General features: G+C 39.7%; 4 protein-coding genes across 5 annotated transcripts; 1 reads left to right on the top strand and 3 right to left on the bottom strand.

Moving 5' to 3' along the window:
* Positions 1-284: 284 nt before the first annotated feature.
* LOC135344660 (uncharacterized) lies at positions 285-9742 on the bottom strand. Its single transcript, XM_064541906.1, has 19 exons — positions 9581-9742; positions 9301-9457; positions 7602-7679; positions 7281-7357; positions 6914-6984; positions 6562-6653; positions 6187-6330; positions 5832-5949; positions 5256-5434; positions 5127-5182; positions 4994-5056; positions 4668-4767; positions 4327-4425; positions 3952-4053; positions 1538-1594; positions 1422-1477; positions 1146-1311; positions 848-977; positions 285-751 (listed from the first exon to the last, which is right to left on the bottom strand). Exons 1-19 carry the CDS (start codon positions 9685-9687, stop codon positions 480-482), a joined length of 2124 nt encoding a protein of 707 aa, XP_064397976.1. The 5' UTR covers positions 9688-9742; the 3' UTR covers positions 285-479.
* Positions 9743-10181: 439 nt separating this feature from the next.
* Positions 10182-16195, bottom strand: LOC135344677 (uncharacterized). Of its 2 annotated transcripts, none has more exons than XM_064541932.1 (5): positions 16049-16195; positions 14335-14472; positions 12112-12192; positions 11777-11884; positions 10182-10475 (listed from the first exon to the last, which is right to left on the bottom strand). In XM_064541932.1, exons 2-5 carry the CDS (start codon positions 14464-14466, stop codon positions 10326-10328), a joined length of 471 nt encoding a protein of 156 aa, XP_064398002.1. In that variant the 5' UTR covers positions 14467-14472; positions 16049-16195; the 3' UTR covers positions 10182-10325. The 2 variants fall into 2 exon arrangements, with proteins under 2 accessions (XP_064398002.1, XP_064398003.1); XM_064541933.1 differs by having other exon boundaries at positions 14335-14596; positions 16049-16166.
* Positions 16196-16217: 22 nt separating this feature from the next.
* On the top strand, positions 16218-21263 carry LOC135344671 (cell division cycle-associated 7-like protein). The gene is made up of 3 exons (XM_064541923.1): positions 16218-16548; positions 20218-20376; positions 20748-21263. Exons 1-3 carry the CDS (start codon positions 16310-16312, stop codon positions 21169-21171), a joined length of 822 nt encoding a protein of 273 aa, XP_064397993.1. The 5' UTR covers positions 16218-16309; the 3' UTR covers positions 21172-21263.
* Position 21264: 1 nt separating this feature from the next.
* On the bottom strand, positions 21265-23227 carry LOC135344675 (uncharacterized). Its single transcript, XM_064541930.1, has 4 exons — positions 22928-23227; positions 22492-22841; positions 22348-22438; positions 21265-21572 (listed from the first exon to the last, which is right to left on the bottom strand). Exons 1-4 carry the CDS (start codon positions 23010-23012, stop codon positions 21394-21396), a joined length of 705 nt encoding a protein of 234 aa, XP_064398000.1. The 5' UTR covers positions 23013-23227; the 3' UTR covers positions 21265-21393.
* Between the last annotated feature and the right edge of the window lie 1676 nt (positions 23228-24903).

Raw genomic sequence — 24903 nt, 5'->3', positions numbered from 1 at the left:
CCGGTAATGATCGAATTTATGTGACAGGTAATAGTTTTTCCAAAAAGATCGTCTATAATTATGTTTGTATGGGGTAGTGTGTATAAAATAATTATGACTGCCATATACAAGATTTAAAAACATACTCAGCTCCCAAAAACATATAGTTAGTTTTTGGGAGCTGAGCCATATAATTTTTTTGATGCATGCGTATAATAATAATAATAATTATAGCTAGCGCTATAATTATACTTATAGCTGTAGATTGATTAATCTACTAATTATTATGTTCTTTACATCAGCTCTTCATTATAATTAATGGTACAATTATAACTATCATGTTACAGCAGCTCTATATAGATCTACAAAGCACTACAATTATATTCTAGTGCATAATAATTATTATTATTACAAATTATAAAAAGGAAACAGAACTACAAAAATTAACACACTAAAATTTAATACAAAAAACACTCAGAATACAAAGCGAAAGAGTTAAATCAGCTCAGCTGTGGATGAAATTGTTCTTTCAGGTCTTGAACTCTTTTCAGTATCCTTGATCTATGTCCCAATGCAGTTATGCCAAGGTCATCTTTCACCAACGTATTGTCAAGAGCTAGTAGACATTCTCCATCCACTGCATTGTTCTGGAATACTTCTACAAACCGTCCCAACCCTTGCTGAGTCAACCAGCAACTCACGTCATCTACACTCCAGCTTGTCAGGTTTGCAGGATTCAACTTGGACAGTGACAGTGAAGGAATACCAACAGCTGCATGTGAAAATGAGTATAATATAATAAATGGTAGATATCTAATGGTTAAGTGGCTATACGGAAAAGTAAAGATCAGCAGTACGTCTTCCTTACTACTAATTGGCCTTTGTATAGAAGGGGGTTGCAATGTTTGAGATTTTCCAATATGCTGAGGTGAAGGTTGTTTTGGGCTCAAAGGTACCATATTCAAGCCGGTTTCTTGGCCTACTGCATCTTTGAAGTGCTAGAAATCAATGCAATGTCAGTATAATTTTATTACAGATAAGGTATTATGTCTATCGATGTACATGTATGTATCAACAATGTATTAACAGACGTTTGAAGGTGATGCTACTGTACGTATAATATTTATGTCACTTATATAATGTTGACATGCATACGCTGTGCCAACCTGTATTATTTCTGGCAGTGAGTTATACGGATTTGGTCTTGGGTGCACATAGAACCGTCCGCTGTTCTTGACAATTCTCCAGTGTCTTGTGTCTGTATTTGTACGGAATGCTAGTGCATAATCCCCTGGAGATCTTTCACTAGGTCTAACAAGGAACGACCCAGGTCTGTGGGAACGTAGACCCATATAATTATGGCGACTTGGTTTTAATTTGTTAACAATAATAGCAGTACAATAATTATATTCATGCTTGTCTAGCTGCTGAGAATTGCTCACTTTCCCTTGAGCTCAAGTTCTGCCTCTGCCTCCAATCTATTGAGACTGACGATCATCTGTAGTGTGTGCAAAATTAATCATGATTTTCATTAAGGCTAATGGTAGTAGACATTTACCGACTCGTCCCAAGCATCGTCACGGACACTGCTGTGTGTAAGACTGGACTCATTTACCTGAAACAGATAATTAATTATTCTGGAACAATAATTATAGTTAAACTTCAAGTAGATATACCACATGTACTGTTTGCCTATAGCCCTTACAAAAAAAAATGAGTGCAGCAAGCATGCAAGCCAAAAATTAAGGCGAAATCTGATACAGCGGGACCTCTGTTAACAACCACCTTCGAATAAAGGCCATTTGCTATATTATAACGGCCAGGCACTCAGGTCCCAAATGAACAGTTTGTGTACAAAACAACCTCTCAACAAAGGCCACCTCTGTATAAAGGCCAAAACATTGTTCCCCAAAGGTGTCCGTTATAGAGGGGTTCCACTGAATAATGTACGTCTATATGTAGCATACATGCTACACCCAATAAAAACACGTACTTGTATATACATGTACCAAAAACGGTCATACAAGGACTCGACAGCTGCACATCTTTTGAGCTGAAAACTCCTCAATGTTTTGAACCTCTGCACGCTCTTTTAGAGTGGACAATGGGTAAAACACCGTGTTTAGCATTAATTATTATGCCTCGGTGCTGCGCATGCGTGGTATACGGTACCGTAGTTTGTACATTGTGTGTGTAGACTGCTACAGCTGCTCCATGATCAATGAAGTGCAAGTAAGAGTTTCTATAGACTTTTAATTCGTAGATTTGCACTTGGTTCTAGAGTTATGCCTAGTTTTGCTTACTTGGAATGCCATTGCAGCCTTTTCAGAAGAGTGTGTAGGAGTGTTGCTACTCTACTTAATAGTTAGCTCTGCACTAGAACACTAGCTATTGGTAGCTGCGAGAGCTGCAAGGCTCTGCTGATGTAGCAGTTAGACTTGGACTTTTGGCATCGATCCTTTTGAACAACAATCATGGTCGATCATTTCCCATGGGACTCTTTATGACTTGCAAAAATGTTCATCATGATATACATGTAAGCTATTGCTAATAGCTAGTAGCTTTATGTTATGTAGCTTTGACACCTCCACCGAGGTATCAGCACTCGGACGTGGTGCTTTCATTAAATAACTGGTTCTAGAATCTAGATCCAAACTAACGAGAGCTATATGTAGTACAGACTAAATTCCAAACAAAAGTATATTGGCTCCTGTGCTTGACGTTGGTTAGAAATTGTTTGCATTATGTCCTGAAAATCCTCATAGACAGAGGAAAAGCGTTGCGAGAAACTTACTTACTTACTTACATTGTAGTCTGTAGTCGAAACAAAAATTACTGCGCTATTATTATAGTGACAAAATTCTATGAATGTGAACGCTATTTGAAGAGGTACCGTATAGCGTGTAATTTTCGTGGGGTAAAATATTTGTGGTTTTCATGGTTGGAGGTCTGACCACGAATATTTTACCCACGAATGAAGCGACCTTGCCTACCTTTACCTGCAAGTGCAAACAGCAACCACGAAAATATTACCCACGAAATGTCTCAATATTGCTGAACCACGAATATTTTGTCCCCCGAAAATTACCCGCTATACGGTAGTTTGAACTAACTTAAAGTGACAATGTAGCAAAATTGGCTGAAGATACATAATTACATGCACAATCATGTTTAGTGGTGGATTTCCCTAGCATACTTTTTTATAATGGCACATTATACCGTACATTGGTATCGTGTTTCAAATCATCTGCGAATGACAATGTACAAGGTACATGCCCTAAACTGTTGCGAATCGCATGCTCATGCACTCTTTGCATGTCTTTCGTTTGCAATCTATGCGACAATTCGCAAGCAAAACCCAATATACAATATGAGCAGCATCCATGCTTGATACGAAAGCACCAATCATATTATTGTGTGCACATGCTGGAAATTGTGTGTAGCACATAACATTAAAAGAGCAGGCTATACATACATGTACACCAAGCACATAATTATAATTATACAGTACCGTATTACTAGAATATTTTGCAAGTGAAAAACCTTTGCAAATGAGCCAAATCAGCAGAAAATTTGACCCTTTGCGATCTAACTATTGCGTTCTGGAAAGGATCATGTGTATTTACTAGTAATAATTTAGGTTTTGCGGATTTTATTGTTGCGAATTGATCAACCCTCGCAAAATTCGCAAATGTTTGATGCTCGCAAAACATTCTAGTAATATGCTATACATTAACACGCACAGCTATAGTCACCCTAGTCCGGCGCCTTGTGTGTTCAAATATCACCATGCAGCTAGCATACATACAAGCCAAATGCCAGATATCTCTACACAGATATCTCTACATAATAATTATGAGTGCACGTGTGTTGCTCATCCATACTGTTCATCTTACATTGTAATGATGACTAAAGACTTGATCGGGTTACTTTGGTATGCAGGACTATAAGGGGTTTAATCAATTAACTCACTGATATTCTTCCCCTCCGAATGGAGTTATTGACTTCCTTGATGACATGGCAGACTTGGCCGTAGGACAGAGAGTCGTCGGAATCCCTCATGGAAGTTACTGTCTGTATACAAATGCAACAAATTTGAAGTACTGCATGGATAATTATAATTATATGTTTCTCCCCAATAACTGCAGACGTTTCATAACCTACATGTACCTATTCTATGCCTACGCTAACCCTGGTTTGAGTAAGTGTGTATCTATTTCTAGTTCCATAAAACAAACTACTGCACACTTCTAATATCTCAATCAGGCTGTACGTCTCGGTACAATTAAGCTAGTAGTCCTGTTTACCATAACTGAATGTATATAATTAACTACTCAAGCAACTCACAGCTTCACAGTCAGTGGATGTGAACACTGGTTGTAATACAGAGGTCATCCCACAATAGATGAGCAACTTGGTAGCTTCAGCAAGAGCCTTCACAAAACTCTACATGTACAGTAATGAAAGCTACACATAATTTATAAGCACAAAAAAAAACTAGAACTTCATGCACAGCACAGTGCACTAGTCACATGATAAGCCACATTAATTATGTCATTCTCTTTTCCTACACACTATAATTATCACACGACCAGAAATGGTCATTATAGCCAGAACAATAACCAACCTTTATACTTATACGTATAGTGCACATAAACAATAACTTAATTAATACACACAACACTCACCTCTATGAATGACTCTAGAGATGCATGGAGTGAACTTGTGCCCCAGTAGAATTTTCCAGCTTTTGTTGATAATTTCCAATGTTTAATCCCAGTAAGGTTCCTGACAATAAGACATTTCAGGAGGTTATAACATTATCATTGCATGCATGTACATGTCTACTAGGAAGAAACGAGTCGTCATGGCTGAATACTTAACTATTAACACGCAAGGAAGTTATTTTAGCATGCCATGCAATTACACTATGTATACATAATTATTACACTATAATGCATACATTATAATTATACATGTAGCATGACTTAAATTGTACGAGCGAAAAACTTACTTGAAAGAGAACACATATGCTCCATTAACTGTTTGGCTGCTTCTCACAACAAAAGCCCCGGGGCTAGAGTACACAAAGTAGCCACACCAAAATAAACAATCGTAATGGTGACCAACATAATTATACATCATACCTCATTTTCTCTAAAAGGTTCTCACACATTTCTCTGTCCACACCAGCAAACACAGGCTGTGTGCATGCATGTGTTCAACCAATAGTACGTATAGGAGACACGTGACAACGCATAGTGTCAGATTCTTACCAGCAAACATTGTGGCATTCCACATTTCTTCTGTTCTATCAATGCTTTGTGGTATTTGTCTGCTTCTTTGTCACGATACACAAAGGGAAAGTTAGCATCAGGATTTTGCAATGCTTTCAATGTTTCCTGAGGGTCATCTTTCTCCAATGTGATATTCAAGGTGCTCAAGCTGTTTTCCACTGCATAATTATGGACCAAATTAATAATTATTATCCAGGGAGTGTGACAATGATAATTTTTTGTTATGTGTAAACATAATTGCATAGCTGTGTTCATTGTATATTCACTGACATGGTATAGCTGTGTTAGTCAGAGCATACATGTAGATAGAGTAGAAGAGGGATTGGAAACGGAAGTACCCTCAAAGTACCATCCGTGTATCTCCACGGTTTAACGAGGCTTACTTTTAATACATGAGGAGGCTAACATGAGTAATTCATGAGAATTGTTTTGGCGAATCACTTCCGTTTCCATCCCTATTCTACTCTATGATCAGAGGTACATTCTGTAACTACGCTGATATATCAAAACTACCATTGATAAAATAACACCTATAGGTACAGTGCATGCACACACATGAAGTAAAGTTGGCTGAGCTCTTTCTTATAGCACTTCGCCTGACGTAGAGACTAGCAGTGATTTGAGCAGATACACACGGCACTGTCCCAATCAGCCCATCCTCATCTTCAACAACCTGATTGTAAGAGTGTCAAGAGTGTCATCAACACTACCAGTACTACAAACATGTAGATGTATCACTATGATAACTGTATGATCATTGTATGCTGAATGACATCATTTAACTTCTCATGTCTATTCGATATGGAGATCAAATTACACAAATGAACAATGTGCTTTTAACCTAAATCTGACATCCACCGTGGAACACGTGCTTGGTCTAACTCTTTGAATGATGACCATGTGTACTCACTTGTTGCTTGGCTTGATTGGTAGTCATGTACTTGGGATCATCGAAGAGTGGCCTGCCTGCCAATGGAGCTACACGCACATCATTTGGGGAAGCAGGCAACTCCTCCTCATACGATTCACACAGTCCCATCGACATGTATTGAAGCTACATTTTGTGTAAGGGTGACTGTAACTAGTAAATTTATCTGAGTTCTCAATTATCAATGTAGTACATGTACATATTATGTACATGTATGTACAACAAGGCCCCTGTATAGGTAATGACAGCTGCGAATCATATCCGAACTGCTTGGCTTGCTTACGAGGTACATTAATGAGCACATGACTATTGACTGAGTAAGCTATTGCATGTGAGTCGGCTACACAAGGAAACTACCTCTTCCTCTACGAGATTTTCGACCAAACCAAATGTGGGCATAGTTCTGTCACCGGCCCTCAGCGTTTGAGTTGTCAGCACAATAGCATCGTCTAAGACAAGAAAATTCAGAAGTTAACATACGTGAATAAATTTTATGTGCAAAGTAAGTACATGTTTGACTTGTGCAATGGTGCAAACTAAAGCAAAATTACACATGTACAAGCAGACCCTCCCACATTACTCTTTTGCATACTCTTTACAGCTAGCCTGCGACAATAAAAACCGCTAAGTCAGGTTCAAAATGGTTTATTCGCCAAACATAATACCCGCCAAATTTTCCAGTTATATATACGGTATCAGATTAACCTACGTGGAAACTTAGCAGTGCCATAAAGGTCATCCACTGCCTTTGGCACCATCCCTTTTCCTTTCAGCAAATGGCTACAGAGGAGTTACAGAACTTAGGACAACAATTATTATATATAGCACTTGTAACTATATAAATATCTCCGACTGTCACAATTATGCATGCACCATTAAAAAGTACTAAATAGGGTATGCATCTGATATTCAACTTGCTGCAAAAGATTTTCAAAAGCCGGGTCTAAGTACAGCCTAAATTCAAGGCCCTGGCCACACATGGAGCGTTCATGGGACGTTGTACATGTACCATGCATGAAATGTGGGCTAGATATTCCATTTTAAATTAACAATTTTACGGTGTGAAGATCCTTTACCTCAATGCGTGCAAACAGTAGAAGAGTTTTGGCATGTTTTTCTTGTGGTAAATGTCTGTCATTACAGGGTAGAATACCTAACAAAGTGGAAAGTGAAAATGATACTTTCAACTATCAAAAACACAAACAGTATACTCTATGCAAAACTATACAAGCAAACACTTTTACACGTAGCAGATGCCTTCCAAGGCTAATGCTCATCCTAACTTAAATTTTTCTAAATACCAGCTATAGAACACATGCACGTGCCCGGCCTTCATACACGTACTGCACAATGTCTGTATATTCATAAACAAGAGAAACTTGTGTATGTACATGTACCTTTGGAAGCCCAAGCTTTTGAAGAGAAGCCAACCAGAAGTTTATATTGTCTGTGTAGCGGTAGTCAAGTCCTTTATTCTGTACAAGATATATATGTATAAAATTATTACTTACACACAAACTGAACATGCACCTGTTCTGTATAATTATGGCACGGCATGTATAATTTTATGGTTAGATAACAACCCTATGCTTAACGAGTGTTGCAAGCTGCGCTGCCGCCAATGGGGAGGGCACTCCAGGGTGTGCTAATGCCTCTCGCCATGTTATGCTTTCGCTCAAAAAGTATTTTTTTCTATAATGAATTAAGTCAGCTTATATAAACTCACTGACATGTACATACATCTATAATATTGTATTATGGTATCATTGTAGTGTTTGTGGACCTCAAGAGAGAAGCAAATTGATTCTGCCAGGATCTGGGGCTCAGTGTATATAATAATTATATTTATCATAACTGAGAAGAAAAGACTTGTGTACATGCATATTGTTATCATAATTATATTGTACGTGTTTACCAGGCCTCAACAAAAAGAAGATTCTGCCAGGATGATCTGGATATTCTCTCACACGTGGGGATGAGCGTGCATGCGCATTACATAGGAATAAGGGGTGTGTCTGCAAGAGGTTAATTTCACAGAATTAATGGTATAGCTATAGCTTTACAGCTCTTTTCTAACTCTTGTAGCTAACAAAGAGCTAGCGCTTTAGTGCAAGACTAACTTATAAGTTGAATAGAAACTTCATGCGAACAGATGATGCTACGAAAGATTCTGAAGAGACTGCACAGCCTTCAATGTGAGTCAAACTAGCCATAACTCGAGAAAGAAGTTGCTAATCCACGAAACAAAATCCAAGAGAACGTGGCTAGAAGCCTATAGAAGCCGTTGTTAGTTTTCAGTTTTTGGCGCATTGCAACCGTTGAGCAGTTACAGCTGGAACAGACAGACAGACACACACACACACACACACACAGTCAGCTTTACCGAATCCCTCGTGCGGCTACGCCTCGAGGCATATTATTAGGAGTGTCTAAATTAGAGTGCAATGTGCAGTGCAGACACAGATACAAGCAACTCTCTAGATTGAGCATGGACTAATTAGGAATGAACTTGTACAGTGCAATGGTATGAGGAAAATTAGAGCACAATACATTAGGAGCCAACTCCCAAGTCTGTGTAGCCTTGTTAAATGAAGCATGAACATTTTAGTCATCATCTCTTTGGTTCATCTGTGGTTCATTAATGTTAGTTTTGCAAGAGATTGTGCTTCGTACTGTTATTGGAACATTTTCGAGGTAAGTTACAGCTGTTTTAATTGTCATACTTATAACAGTGCCATACATGTATACTGTTGGGATAAACACGTGAACCTCTTCTAATTATAACAAGACATGGACTGTTTGCTGTAGTTGGCATAAAAATAAAGCCTATTATAACCAAAGAAATGCAGAACTTAAAAAATGTACTACAAACTGGTTCCATCCTTACAGTTAATTATACTGACACGCCTAAACTAGATTATGTGTTTGGGCAGAGGGTAAAAAAAACATGACGCGGATGACTTTCGCGAGGAGGCCTCCATTTTCCGATCTTTAATACATGTACGGGTTCAGTATCATAGAAACGTCAGTATCATAGAAACGTCCAATGGCACACAAGCTAGAATTTGAGGAATGAGAACTGTTGGCAAAACTAACCTTGAACTTGGACTGATCAAGGTCATATACCCTATTCCACATTTGATCGTCTGGTAGAAGCTTCATACCCAACTTACAGAGGATTACCCCATTCTGAAGCGTTTCTTCAAGGGCAGGAGCACCAGGGAGCTCACAGCTCAGCACACTCTCCAACCATCTAGTTTGTAGGTAAAACTAGAATCATAGCGGTTGTCTATTAATCAAAGATCAAAGACAATAAAATCAGCAGCTTGTGCTTTTTAATAGCTAGCTAGCTAGCTATCCAAGTAGATATCTCTACCTTTTTGCTTCTTCCTGCCTACAAAGGTACTCGTAGGCTGTTTCAGACTGCTCTCCGATGGAAACTGAGGAGCTTCGACGAAGTGAGTTAGCTTGACTAGCCATCATAGTTCAGTTACTAAAAGTATGACTGGACTTCTCCTGAAAACAAGCCACACCCACTCCAAACATTTTTGAGGCTTCAAACATCAAAATTAATTATGACATGCATGTTATCAATTTTCAAATTTGTGAGAGGATGGGTTGTACAGATCGAAGGCACATGCATGCATGTGGCCTATAATTGTACTGGTAAGGAATTCCACAAGAGCGAATTGACAAAAAATGAGTACCCATGCATACACATTAATAAGTGCACGAACTTAATTAGCACAAAGATAATTAACGCATGCATTAACTAGATCTAGTACGTGCTGGCATAATAATTATGTAGAATTAACCTAGATAGTCTAATTTTATACCTGACACCATAATTATTACCGGTAACATGTCATGTCTATCCTTGCCACTTAAGTTCATCACAACATTCTTGATCGTGGTAATAATTGTACACAATGAGCAAGGTACATTGTTATGTCTATCCTTTAATTACAAATTGCCACTTAAGTTCATCACAACATTCTCGTTGTGATAATAATTATACGCAATGAGCAAGGTACGTACATGGCATGTACTACAATGATCGGGGGAAAAAAATAGTGAAAGTTGAAGTAAAAATGATACGCGTACATGTAGCCCTAGAAGTGCTACAGATTCACATCAAAAGTCAGACTGACAGATTGTTCAGGGTCTACTCTGATGACATGAGTGGTGCTCGAGTTTCCTCCCCACCTGGAAGCAGTGATAGCGTACGTTCCAGGCACTGTGTTCACGTGGACAGAGGGAGTCTTGGAGAGCTGTACAGGGGAACACGTAGTGTGGTGGAGGCATTTAGATACATAATTATATATATAGTCTGTCAGGTCGATGCAACGTAATGGGAACGTGGCAAGACTCAACTCAGTAGTGAAAGCAACTCCACACTATGAATTAACTAGAGCGCCAAAGTGCAAAACCCTCAGCGTTCCAGCTAGACTATAATTAGAGCAGGCCATGTATTAGCACTAGGAGAGTATTGAAAGTGTTTCATATGGTCTAAAGCTTGGGGTGTGGTACGTTGCATCTATTATTGTAACTAGGGGGTGTAGTTCTAAAGTGTGTGGTACTGAATTTCTATCAGCAATGTTGCTATTTTTTGTAATGTATCATGATATCATCTGTTCTGGTGTGCATGCAATAAACAATAAGCTCCGATTAAGAGTAACATGTCAGTTTGTGATGTGCAATGCAACTACTGTATATCGGGTTTTGAATATACAATAACACTTGTACCATAACTGTAATAGTTACATGTAGTCATACATGCAATTATGTTACTGCTAGGGATGTATCCAAGATGACATGGACAGTACTTTGTCCAGTGGACCTACAGTACTCTAGATTATCTCACTGAAGAACGGGATGATAAATGATACAATGTAAATGTATGTATCTTTGAACATTTTATGTTGTTATATAACTTGTTTTATAGTGTTCAATTCAATGCATACTGTACTTTCCCAAATGATAATAACGGCCAATCACATAAATTCAACGTAAATCTATTTCATGTCTTGGGTGAGATCCAAAGGGGGGATTTTTGCTAAATTAGGCCCAACGCTAACTATGAATGAACGTGCTCATTAAAGATCGGTGTGTCCTCAAAGAAAGGGAGTTTATGAGGAATGTGCTCTAGGGCTGGGAATTTACGACAGCTAAACATCGATCACCAGTTGCTATGATACAGAAGCCAAGTAATGTTTACTTAATCTAGTGCGGGGCAGGGGTGAATCTTCCCCGGCCCAAATTGTTGTGGTTTAATGATGAACGCAGTGCTATAGCATCCAGGTGAGTAGACTCACAGATCACAAACAAACAGACAAACAAACCAAAGTACTGCTATACCCGTGGCCGCCCATTGATTATTGTGACCCCAGTACATGTAACCTGTAACCATAGTTAAAGTGCAATATTTATACTAACATCTTTGCACTATCACAGTGCATACATGTATAATGGAGTGAGTGTGGCCTCTACTATCCTTGCGGTACGTACATGGTACGAAAGTATACGTGTAAAACGACATACAAGTACATGTAAGTCGATCATAATAACTCACAGGATTAGAAAGTGTTGGGTCCACCGGTCGAGGAGAATGATACTTAAGTCTATGCTTGACAGCCTGTGATTGTGAACGATGTTCTGACTTGTGACTGTTGTGATATCTCTGCAATGGACGAGCAAGTAAGAGGGAATTACTGGCGAGGAAAATAGCCAGACTGACCCTGAAATCGCATTTGGTACAAAACAACTTCTATTTCCTCATAAATACATCGCTAGCCATCCCATCATGCATGCATGCAAATGACCTTGACTCTTATGACAGTACAAAATTGAGGAACGAGTATAACATTCATGCACTCCTGCAGTGACTGATAGTAATTAATTACTTACACTACACTTTCTTGTGCTGATCGACATGAGCTGCATCATACTGGCAAAGGCATCATCCAGACTTGTGTACACCACAGGTCCCTAGAGCACAACAGTAGAAAAACAGAAAAAGGATAATAAACTTTTTTTCTAGTACGTACCACATCATTTATTTTATAGTCTAGTTTGGCCCTTACAGTAATTGGAGCAGCTGCTAAAAACACAACAATGTATACCGGGTAAGTTTCGTGGGGTAAAAAATCGTTCAACTCGAGAAACGGTGGTTTTCGTGAGTAAAAAATTTCGTTTAGTCTCGTTGCCTGCACTGCATTCCTACGTTCAGGTAAAGCCACGCCTACGTTAAAATTCGTGGAGGTCAGCTTGCCCACGAAAATAACGAATATTTTACCCCACGAAAATTACCCGCTATACGGTAGTGTACACATAGGAAGTGCACAACTGCAAACTGATCCCCCTGATAATCTATTTTTCTTTCCAGCTATCCCCCTTCTTCCCCCTTTCTTTCCCACTATCGCCTCCTCACTCTTCCCATTTATTATGGCATAGGCACCAGAGGTATATAATTGGCTTATTGTGTGTGCGCGTGAGTGTGTGTATTCCAGCTAGCTGTATCAACAGTTGAAGTGCAGGAGGAGCTTTCATAGACACATTTTCTACTACTTGATTCGTGGATGTTTGTGCCCCAAGATAATTATGGCTGTATGCTTTCACTTACATTAAAGGCAGCTGCCAATAAATGTAGCCACCCCTAGCCTCGATACTAGCCCACTGGAAAATACAAGTTTTTAAGCGGCCTGAAATCGACGTGCAAGTACTACAGTAGAGGAACTTGAAATGAAAGTACATGTACCCTTGAAGTACCATCCGTGTATCTCCGTGGTTTTAATCGAGGTCATGGAAGGCTAACACGAGGGCTACCATGAATAATTATTCCTCTTCTACTCTATCTATGAGTATAGACTATAAGTGGAGCTACATGTACCTCCAATCTCCAATTAGATGCGACCCTCTAAATATGCGACACCAGGACTTCTTCATGTACATAATTTTTCAACCTCTGAAAGAAGCGACCTCTGGCTTTGTAACTAATTAAAAAGTTTCGCTTTAATTAGAGGTACATGTATTACGGATGCAAAAAAGAGCCTAGAAGAGCCATTCGATCCAGGGTTCGTGGCCAGGGGGAGCAAATTGAACAAATGAAAAAGTGAGGCGAAGCCCCTGCCGCTTACCAACTAGAGGGGTCTGGGGGAATGCCCACGCAGGGAAAATAAGAGAGCCTGAGATTATTTCTGAAAAAATTTTTATATAGTAACGCCTATAAATCAGAGAATCCAGAATCACAGGGAAAACTCAAATTTAAGAGTAATGATCAACCATGAATATTGTTAAAAACAATCCATGCCAAAAGTTCAAGTCTAAAATTATATTGGCTCAGCAGATGAGTTGAAGGCAGCTATTAAGTTTTCAGCCCTAGCAGAGAATTGTGACCAGCCACTGGATGTATTGGGCCGCAGAGCCTTGCACTGCAGCTCTCTTCTGACTCTTGCAGCTACCAATAGCTAGCGTTCTAGTGCAGAGCTAACTACTAAGTAGAGTAGCAACACTCCATGAACAAGATTTGCTACGCACTCTTCTGAAAAGGCTGCAATGGCATTCCAAGTAAGCAAAACTAGACTTGAGAACCAAGCATTATTTTGCAAATCTAAAAGAAAATGACTAGAAGCCTATAGACACTCTTACTTGCACTTTATTAATCTTTGAGCAGCTGTAGCAGTCTACACAGACAGACAGACACAACACACACACACTATCGTATACCTTGCTTGCGCATGCGCACCGAGGCATAACTACTAAGTGAAGTAGCAACACTCTGACAAGTTTGCTACGCACTCTTCTAAAAAGGCTGCAATGGGTGCCAAGTAAGTAAAGTAGGCATAACTAGAGAACAAAGCATTATTTTGCAGATCCACGAATTAAAATCCAAGGAAACGTTACTAGAAGCCTATAAACTCTTACTTACAGTTCATCGATCCTTGAGCAGCTGTAGCAGTCTACAGACACATACACAGACACACACTACTGTATACCTCGCTTGTGCATGTGCACCGAGGCATAATTACGTACATCTACTGTACGTATTACTGTTGTATGGGCTTCATTTTGCAAAATTTGACCACTTAAAACGTTTAAGTAACGGACAGAAGTCAGGCATTGAACACATACCTGAATCGGGGCCGCCAGACTAGTGTTTGGCTCAGGCCAGGTCACATTTCTGAGATGAGCTCTCTGCAGTGTGCTAGCTCCCTCCCTTCCAGACCGACATAGAGTACAGTGCAGCCAGTTTCTCTCTTCCATGATGCACTATGGAAACAGGAAAACAGTCAAATTACCTTGCTGAGTTGAGATGCCTTGCTAGATTGCTCAATCTAGCAGTAGGGCACTTCTAATAGCCACAATGCCAGCAGTTAGCCACAGCTACATGTAGCTAATAGTAAAGAATACACCAATAATTATTGTTTAAACTAGCCTTTCTGTGTGCCGTATACACTCTAAACACAGTATAGCGGGAAATTTTCGCTGGTGCAAATTTTCGCTAATTGGCTCTAGAGCCCTCAGCAGAAATGTTTGTGGGTTCTAATATTCGTGTTTCAATGCCAGGAAACCACACCCACCCACCCACCCACCAATAGCTTTGCAAGTGAAATATCGGTGCGTGGGAGTTTATCTCAGTTTTAATTGCCCTCGAAAAAAACGCAAAATTTTGTACTTCACGAACATTTCCTGCTGTACGGTATGCGACATTTTGTCCTGATTCGATATAAAGCACTTGGGGCATAATTACGAGCAAAGCAAGGCTATAATCCGGTTCAAGAGACTCTGGCCCACTTCTGGTCTTCATTGAATACACAAACCTAGCTTTCTTTAGTGCCGATCATTAGATTAGGACGATCATTATAAAATCATTGAATGACATCAAAGTCAAGCAAATGGACTGAGTGAGAACCTTGCACCGGTGTACCCTTAGTAATTATTATACTTTTGGTGTCGCCTTGAATGGAACAACTAAGCACCAGCTTGGGCATTATCGTTAGTATAATTAATAGTATGGTTGTGGGTGTATTCATCCTTTATTGCATGGGTATAACTATAATTATACTAAGTTCCCTGCACATTTTCAGCTGCGGCCGTTATTCGAAAACAATAATTATGTTGTCGTTGACAACGTGCAATCATAGATAGAAGAGAAAGGTATTGGAAACAGAAATACCCTCAAAGTACATGTACCATCCGTGTTCCCCCACGGTTTTAATCGAGGCTTACGTGGGAGTCTAACATGAATAATTCATGAGAATTGTTTTTGCTGCAGTTCTGCTGCTGAACATCAACTTCATCAATATTTGGGACACAGCACACTACTTAGTGACGCAACCTTAGCTATAAGTAGCTAGACTAACACAAGCATGAAAAATCAGACTAGCTACTTCACAACAACCAAGATTATATTTTCTTCGTTTCCAAATGATACTCATCATTGGGGGGCATTTGTTAAGTGTTGGAGGAGTCTTTGAGACGCATGCAATAAGTTTCCTGGTTAGAGGTGAAACACGGATTACTTCAGAGCTACTAGGTAGACTTCATTGTAGAGCATCACATGAACCGCTTCCATTGCCAATCCCTTTCTCTTCTATCTAAATCTATGGTGTAATTACTCAACAAGTAATTGCACGCTAGCACTGTCAATGCACGCAAGCGCTGTCAACGACGACGTGCAATTACTGGATCGAATGTGATACGGGATTAATTGCGTACAAACTCTAGTCATACTGTATAACAATTATTATAATAATTAATTATGTACATAAATAAAATTAATTATGAATGGCATGCATTTAACCGTACCATAAACATTCTAGATAAAATTCAAGCACGAACTCACCAAAAGTTTATACTTTACACAAGTTGCAAGTCCAACAAGACTGGGCACAATCGAGATCGAAATCACAAAGATCACAGCCAGAGCTAGCTTTCAAAAAAAAACAGTCACATGACACTGGACGATCGGACCACGCCCAACTAACACCAGGATAATTATGTCATCACAGTTTGGCGCAGCACTCGTGTGAGTCTACGCGCGCAAAATGTTATTAGTTACCCGGTCTTTTTCAACAATTAATTTTATGTGTCAATAAAGTTATACATGGCTAAGGAGCTCAGCGAGTATGAGCTTGCCCGACTAGAGAGGATCAAGGAGAACCAGCAGATGCTGGAGGAGCTGTTTCCTGAAGGAACCAGTCTCTCTGTGGGTCGAAAGGCAACAAGAAGTAGTAAACCTGTTCGTCCCAGAAAGAGGTCTGATGATGATGAAAGCAGGGAGTCTGGTGATAGTGCCTCAGAAGAGTGTGCAACCCCAAGGAAAAAGACACGCTACACATTCAGGTGAACTGATAACGATATACATACAGTTAGATTGTCCTCAAAATCAGTGAATCAGTTTTTTTCCCCGTAGTGCCACGTACCTAGACTAGTCAAATTCCATGTGTAGAGACTTGTGTTGCATATTCAGCATATTTAAATAGCTGTGGTTTTTGTAACGCAAGTCTAATCTGGATACAGGAAAGTGAGGGATTGACAACTCATCACATCGCACAAAAGCTGCTCATAAAATCACGAATACAGAGCTAAGCCCACTTCAAATCAATTACTTGTTTCTCATCCCCCTGCCGTACCTACTTTGAGCCTGGTTAATTACCTTGAAAACATACCGGTTGCATGCTCATCATAAGACTCATTGTTGACCTTTGACCTGCTACTAGCAGTGATTTAATCAAGCACTAGCCTCGATTCCAGGCCGTATTTTAATCGGCCTTGAATCGAGGCTAATCAAGCACGTGATCTAGCACATGGCCATAGCTATCTGTAAATATCAAAAGAAGACTGGCTGCTAATTATCTTGCAAAAGAAGAACTGCGTGATTACAGACGCTCCTGCAGACACTCAGTACATTTGTACACTACTGGTCTACTGTATATGATGCCTGAAATTTTAGCAACTTATTTTAAAACCATGCAAACAGGAAGTGACGTCATACTTAATAGACCACAACTTCCGGTATCGGCCTGCACGGGTGCTCTGAATAGTAGAGGGGGGATGAGAAACAAGTAATTGATTTGGAGTGGCCTAACACGAATACAGAGCTAAATTCCATCAGTGCTTCCCCCGCCAAACGCAACAAAATAGCTGTTAGATTTTCCAAACCTCCCCCCCCCCCCACTTAGATTCCATATTCCTTGTTGGTTATTTGGCATCATTTGGAAATGACAAGAAATGTGTGTCTGATATGGAATCAAACCGCAAGTTAAGCAGGGCAATTTTTTTTCACATTAAAGTAGGCGGCCTCAATTGAACTGCTGGAAAGCACGGATGGCTATTCCAGGCGCTTTTTTGTCAATCCCTTCTTTCCTGTATGTGGTCTAGTGCGCGTGGTACCGGTGCCGTATGAAGACGCAACATGCTTGAGGCACTTAAATTCCATGGTATGCATGGCCTTTAAAAGACTTCGTGGGTTGACTGCTTATATACTCCCAACCATGCCTTCAATATTTGCATGTTATAGCTAATTAAAGAACAATTTTTGTGTAGCATTGCTAACCCACAAAAACGGCCCTTCAAACATTTCACGCTATACGGTAAACTCTAGCTCACTATAATCATAGATCAAAGAATTAGAGGGATTGGAAACGGATGTGGATGACGTCACAATTTACTGCAATTTTTCCATGAGCATCCCTTTGATCTCATCTGCGTTTCGCTTTTTAATTAGTAGAAACGATAGCGTTTATTTAGCTGCTTGATAAACTCTGCTATAGGAGACGCCAAGAATAGATCTTATCTACTCTTGGAGACGACCATTCCATGCAGCAGGTATTGTTTATAAAAAGTCTTTACCAGTGCCTCGTGTTGTTATTGGAGACATTTTCGAGGTTCGTCAACTGTTTTTCATGTAATTTTATACTTTTAACAGTCATAGTGTTAGCCTAAATGCATCAGAAAGTTTTATTAGCACCTTTCCTACTTATTAGACATGGACTGCATGGTATATATACTTTAGCTGGATTACGATTGGCTGGTAGAAAAGGCCTCCTTCTGGAACTCATCCAAGACACAAGACAGTAAATTTTGGTCTTTTGAGTTTTTCTCTGACTTGCATCCAAAGGTCCTCTATATAAACAGCGCTACTCGCCCTCACAGACACTACTGTACTGGTTCTAGTCTCACTACTATTTATTCTTTGTGTAGAATCATAGATTGAAGAGTTAGAGGGATAGGAAACAGTTGGTATCTCGAGTAACATCCGCGCTACGCTGCGGTTTAATCAAGGCCATCACAACAATATCTATTCTACACTCAGTGCATAATAAACTACAAGTAACTGTGCTCTTAGTCCGTGCAACTCACTTATATTTCAAGGTCTATACCTATTGTAGTAGTCATAACCAGCACGCTTACACGTTATATGTTCAAATAGCTCTAAAACAGCCTTGGGAACATATAACTTTATTGGAAAGTCTCTTTTTACTGGGTGTGGTCAGTCATTAGCAAGTACTACACGTGGCTCATGGACTAGGCGTGTTATAAGTTGCTGAAAGAGATGATGTCTCGAGGAAACACAGCTTTGGGAGTTACCCGGCAAAAATGTGCTTAATAGCCTCGTAACGCGGATAATTTTCGAGGCTCCACTGCAGATTCAATGTAAAATCATCACGTGCACCACTCTGTTTCCTATCCCTCTAACTCTTCAATCTATGGTAGAATACAGCCTCAATTAAACCGCGGGAACACTTGAGGGTGCTTCCGTTCAAATCCCCCTTTTTTTTTATCTATGCTATAAGTAACAGCCAGCAAACAATAATTCTGGAATTTACCTGTCGCTCAATTAAAGTTAGGACTTGGCGCTTCTATTAATAAAATCAACGCCAGCACTGGTATAATGAAAGCACCGCAGGTGCTGATGCCTCGGTGGATGTGTCAAATAACAGAAAGCTACTAGCTATTGATACACACAGATATCATAATGTTCTTACAGTAATTTTGCTGCATACAATGTATATCTGTAATCACAGGGAAACTCAAAGCATGGGAAATGATCGACCTAGCCTCGGTCCCAGGCTGATTTTTCTTTAATAGTTGAAAAATACGACCTAGCGTTATTTTAGAGACAACTCAGTACACTACATTGATCCTTGAGCAGCTGTAGCAGTCTACAGAGACAGACAGACAGACACACACACAAACACAAACACAATACTGTACTTCGTTTGCGCATGCGCACCGAGGCATAATTAAGGTGGCACTGTAATTAGAAGAAGAAATACAGTACACAAAGTATCCTGGCGCTGTGTCGTACTGTTTTCATTACTCAAGTTGAACTACTGCATGCTTTGCCTATGGTGGTGAGCATCACGTGCATAAATATCTTATTATTATTACCCGCGGCCAGTAGTCATTTGGTTTGTTTGTGTGTGACATGTGAGTCTACTCACCTGGATCCCATAGCCTTGCGTTTACAGCATGGATAGCCGTCATACAAAAAGTTAATTAGTGTTAATAGTGGCAGATTTTGATGTTAAAGCCTCGTTGGCTTCACAGTAGTGTGCAAGCCTTCTCAACCAACTCAATAGAAGGCATAACCCACAGCTTCACCGAATTCAGTCATAGGGAATAAGTATTACACAGAACATAATGGACTAGATAATTTAATTTTGTAGTACAGTTACGCATATGCTGGATAATTTAAAGCCCATTCGTACTATCAAGACACCGAGCCCTCTTTCAACCTAGCCACAAAAGTGAGAAAAGAGCGACTGCCAAAAGCAGTAGCTATTGTGGTCATTGAAGATTACGGTCATACGACATTAATTTTATTGACCATGGTGTTCTAATGATACACTTGACTAAAAGCGTGTGTAGTAGAATGTGACTATGTTTACAAATATTCAGTTCCTGTTCACAAGCATAGTTATTGTTGCCTAAGTCAAACAATCAAAGAAGATGTTCCAACATATAGAGTTTAATTGTTGACTGACTCCTTAACATCTTTATATCTAGGAGAGAAATGGTAACTCCACGTCGTAACCCCACTCGTCATGCTCGGCCCAGCACGGGTGAGCGTCCTCTCACGCGGTCACAGAGAAGAAGTATAGGTGTGGACCTTGAAAACGGGCTGGAAGATGACCAAGATGTGAAGAGGATAGTATACAAGACATAGTGAGTACTCAATTGTGCACTGTGCATGGGCAATACAGGCCTGCACCCGAAAATTAATTTAATGGGATAGTGAGTTGATAAGCCATTCTTTCCTAAATAACAGACACAATCATTCTATCTAGCGTATGAATCTAGTCTGTGTGTTAATTGGCTTCTGTGGTGAGCAGCGAGGTGTTAAGTACCTCTCAGTATGTTAACTGAAACCCAAGCATGTGGGGGTATAATTAGAAGTGTTTACCACAAGCACTCAAAGACTGTATTGGCATGGGGGAGGGGACAGGGGGCGTATTCACATACTACTAGGAACTTGGAATTGTTTTTATTGTGTTATAACAAAATGTATAATTAACAAAAGTACAATAATTATATAGTCGAAGGCGTGATACTACAGAAGATTGTCTTCCTATTGAATTGGATGGAAAGCCTGGAGTGGAGAGACGTCTGGTCAAGACAGTTGACAGAAGTACCGACAAAGTGTACGACAAAATTCGAGGAGCCACTTGCCACCAGTGCCGACAGAAAACCATTGATACTAAGACAATATGCCATAATATACATTGTAATGGCACAAGAGGACAATTTTGTGGTCCTTGTCTGCAAAATCGCTACGGTGAAGATTTATACGATGCTCTGGCCAATACGGAATGGGTGTGTCCCCCTTGCAGGAAAATATGTAATTGCAGTTTCTGTATGCCGAAGAGAGGGAAGGCTCCAACTGGAATCATGATACACATTGCTCGTGAATGTGGGTTCAATAATGTACACGAGTATTTGGATAAATCCACTGATTACTAAACTTTGAACAACTGGACAATTCTTTTTGGTTCGGGTATATTTACTTACTGTGAGTGCTCACTTTGTTATCTTATCTAACCTAAAACTGATAACGCAATTACATGACTGTATATATAAAGCTGTAAAAATAGCGTACAAAAATTAAAAAAAACACAAATTATTGGTGGCCAGAAAAAGTAAATTAAGTGATCACACACATATTGGTACAAGTATGGTGGCTCCTTACATTCTATCCACAAACAGTACAGCAAACAATAGCAGTGATTCTATCACCAGCCATATTTTTGAGTATGAAAAACACTGGGTACCACTGTTTGTAACTGTTCCTGTTGTCGCTTGGTCCCTAGTAGTACCACTGTTTGTAACTGTTCCTGTTGTCGCTTGGTCCCTAGTAGTGGGATCTGTATAGAAAAGGGAAGACTATAAGTTTGTTGTTATGTACAGTTTACTACAACTTAAATGAAAATTATTTTTGTAATGACGGGAAGTGCTAAGGTTAAAGGTACAACTTTGCAACTTTGCAGCTATTACCACATAAGTGGCTACCGGTACTACACAGCAATGGCAATACATGTACGAAGTGTTGGTGGTTTTTGCCAGAGGAGGTTGGACACGATCACGTGCAACACATTTTTGCTGAGCTGGCTCACATTCTTCAATGCAAAGTTATCAGAGACTAAGAGCTGGACTTCCTGGCACACTTCAATTTCCACCAAAAATGGATCCATTAACCAGGTGTGCTGTATATACGCAACAAGCTGACAAGTGCGTGCGGAACTAAAGTCGGTAGTGATCATGAGTGCCCATAAAATAATTTACTAGCAAATAACACTGCACTGCACACTCGCACTAAACACGAATATATTTTTATGTATGCAGTATCCAGAGTAACTACCCTACATGTATAATAGTGTGAGTGTGTGATCACATTTCCTTAGTCTGAACTTTACAGTCATGCCATTATGTTATCATAAATCATGTGATTCAACCCTGTTTACCATAAGAGCAATGCACAAGACGGTCTGTTAGCACCAAGAGGCCAATGAATGTTGATTCACTACTCCCAGACAAACCCATTGTATTGAATGCATGGGTGGGCACAAAATAAACCATGATGGCATGCTCACACAATGTAGGCTAAATAACACGGATATGTCAGACACAACAAAAGGTCACCTATAGTTGGGCAAGCTGACAGGTCCAGCAGTACAGTAGTGAAGTTGAAAAGAGTGACCGGCACTTGTTGCGATGGTGGTAACAGCTCCATCTGGGGATTTACCACATGAATATTACTACTCTACATATATGTTTTGAACTCACCATGATTCCTATAGCATTTGCTGTATGATTAACAAAAGAAATCAACGTTCCAATTTCGATATTTAACCCATTGGTGCTGATCATGATAGGTACTTGTGAAGTACTATTGACAAGCTGCATAAAGCGAGCCCCGTCATCGTTTAGTAGCTTAAACTCCACCTGTGGCATAGGGACTGTGCAAGGCAGAACTCTTAGCTGTGCTTCTTGAACGAACTTTCGCGTTGTTATGTCTAAGATCATGCAAGTTATCATGGTACAATCAGCATCACGAGTACATGAACCAAGAAGTGTACTTTGATTAGCATTCGAAGCTAATTCGGTCAGGGCATCACAGTGAGGTTGTGCAACAACTGTATTGGGGGAGAAATATTAATTAAAGTTGCCAGTCTTTAGCAAGCAATTATAAAACGTTTAACTCATGATTTATGCTGCTCACCTCTAGGTGTAGGAACAAAAGCAAAAAGGGTAGCCAGCACAGTTACTGTTGACATCAACGAGGTGAAGGAAATTTGATGAGGCATCTCCTACAAGGCCGGCCTAAGGTTCAGTGTAGCTGGACCTACGTATGTACCTTAACGCTCTCGTCCAAATGAAAAACTGGGGTTACAGTTTTATAATACTAGAGACCGACAATCGAGATGCACTGTACTGCACTAGCACTATTGATATGATCTAGCTAGCGCTCTGTATTAATATTGTACTGAAACAGAACATAAAAATACGCCTACAAAACTATTAAACTTCGACCCCTAGGCCGTCTCGCAAGTCACGCCTCTTCCCCAGAACTGAATAAGGCTTCTGATCTCTAGCTCTGTCTCTGGACTGTACTGATCAATCAATTGTTTCACTCCCCTAAAATGGTCATCACCCTACTAGCAAAGTGCTAGATCTAGTATTGGCCAGAAAAACCACAAAATAGCATAGGAAAAAAAACGTAGTCTACATGTGAACAGAAGCAGATGAGAGTGCTCCTAATGACGTGAATGACGTTGTAATGGATTGGAGTTCTGCTCTCGCCTGCTTGGTTTCCCCCCCCCGACCAATATTAGCAATTTTTCACATTGCTAAATAAATGGAGGTTCTCCCACCACCTACTTAGTCTCGCGGGCCATACTTTGAACAATGTATATTCTGGTAATTTACTCATTATTAGTTATCGTTGTTTAGATATAAAAAGATTTTTCCTAAATGTAAGTGTGATTTAATGCATACCATTAAAACAGCTAACTAATGACTTACAGGAGTTTACCTTTATACACATGTTTACAAACTAATACATTTGTTTCGTCGACTCTTATACATAATTATAATGGCAAAGTTCTCTTCCATCTCTTTCATTGTTCCATCTTAATGAGACGACATTCAATCATACGAATTGTTCCAGCAATGATTTGCATTTTGCTAGTAACCATTTCAATTTTGGCAGATCATTTCTGAAATGTGTTGTAATATCCTTTTCTTGTGTGGGAACCAGCTAGACAGGTGCAGCGTATTCTAGGTGGCGATGTGGTCTTACAAGTGCCAAAAATGCTGTTCTCTTAGCTACATGCAGTTGGGATGATCCTCAGGTGGAGGTTTCCTCGATTAAGTAACTAAGTTTACAGTGTAAGTTTACAATTGAAGAGAGAGCTTCTTGTTTGAGATGCACTATGTAAATAGCATTATTAATCAATTTCACTTGTGCCAATGTCATCCTTTGTGTCGCTGGTGTTATTAACTGCTCAGTACAGTACACAGTCATGTGCGAATAGCCTATAGTCCTTGATGTTTCTCTGTGGATATAGAGCAGCATAATTAAAGTGCATCTTTCCACTTTTATTATATAGACTACCATGCAATGATTGGATCTCTAATGGTATTCCACCTTGGAGTTGCCACGTCACACACAGCCAGAATCAACCAAATCCAAGGTGGCGAATACCGTCGGAGATCCATAATTATTATTCACCAATATACATAAGTGATATCGCATTCTTAATCTAGCTTCTCTAGATGCCCTTCCATTTATTATCACTACTTTATTATTATACCCACTTCACTACATGTATACCTTCAGCTCTTTAATTACAACCTCCTTCACTGGCTCTTCTCCTTTTGAAAATACGGGAGGAACATTGAATCATTTTTATGTCAGCAATTTCAATTCCATGAACTGTGTTGAGCAACTTAGCCATACTTCCTCCCACCTTAACTCGTCTGAATATGTTGTAGGCACGTATATATACGCATGTCCCCACAAAAGCAGCACTGAAGAGTATATATAGTAAGTGTACATGAGAATTTCAGTGCTGCTCTTATGGGATAATTGGTGGGCAGTATGGCTATAAACACAGTTTGCATGCATGTGGAATGGAAGTTGCTGACTTGAGCGAAAGGTCTAGACTAGTGATCAACTATAACACACATGAGTGC

This window comes from Halichondria panicea, chromosome 11, assembly GCF_963675165.1.
Source record: "Halichondria panicea chromosome 11, odHalPani1.1, whole genome shotgun sequence".
NCBI classification, from domain to species: Eukaryota; Metazoa; Porifera; class Demospongiae; order Suberitida; family Halichondriidae; genus Halichondria; species Halichondria panicea.
The sequence above is the reverse complement of the archived record's forward strand: the minus strand, read 5'-3'. Positions and strand labels throughout refer to the sequence as shown.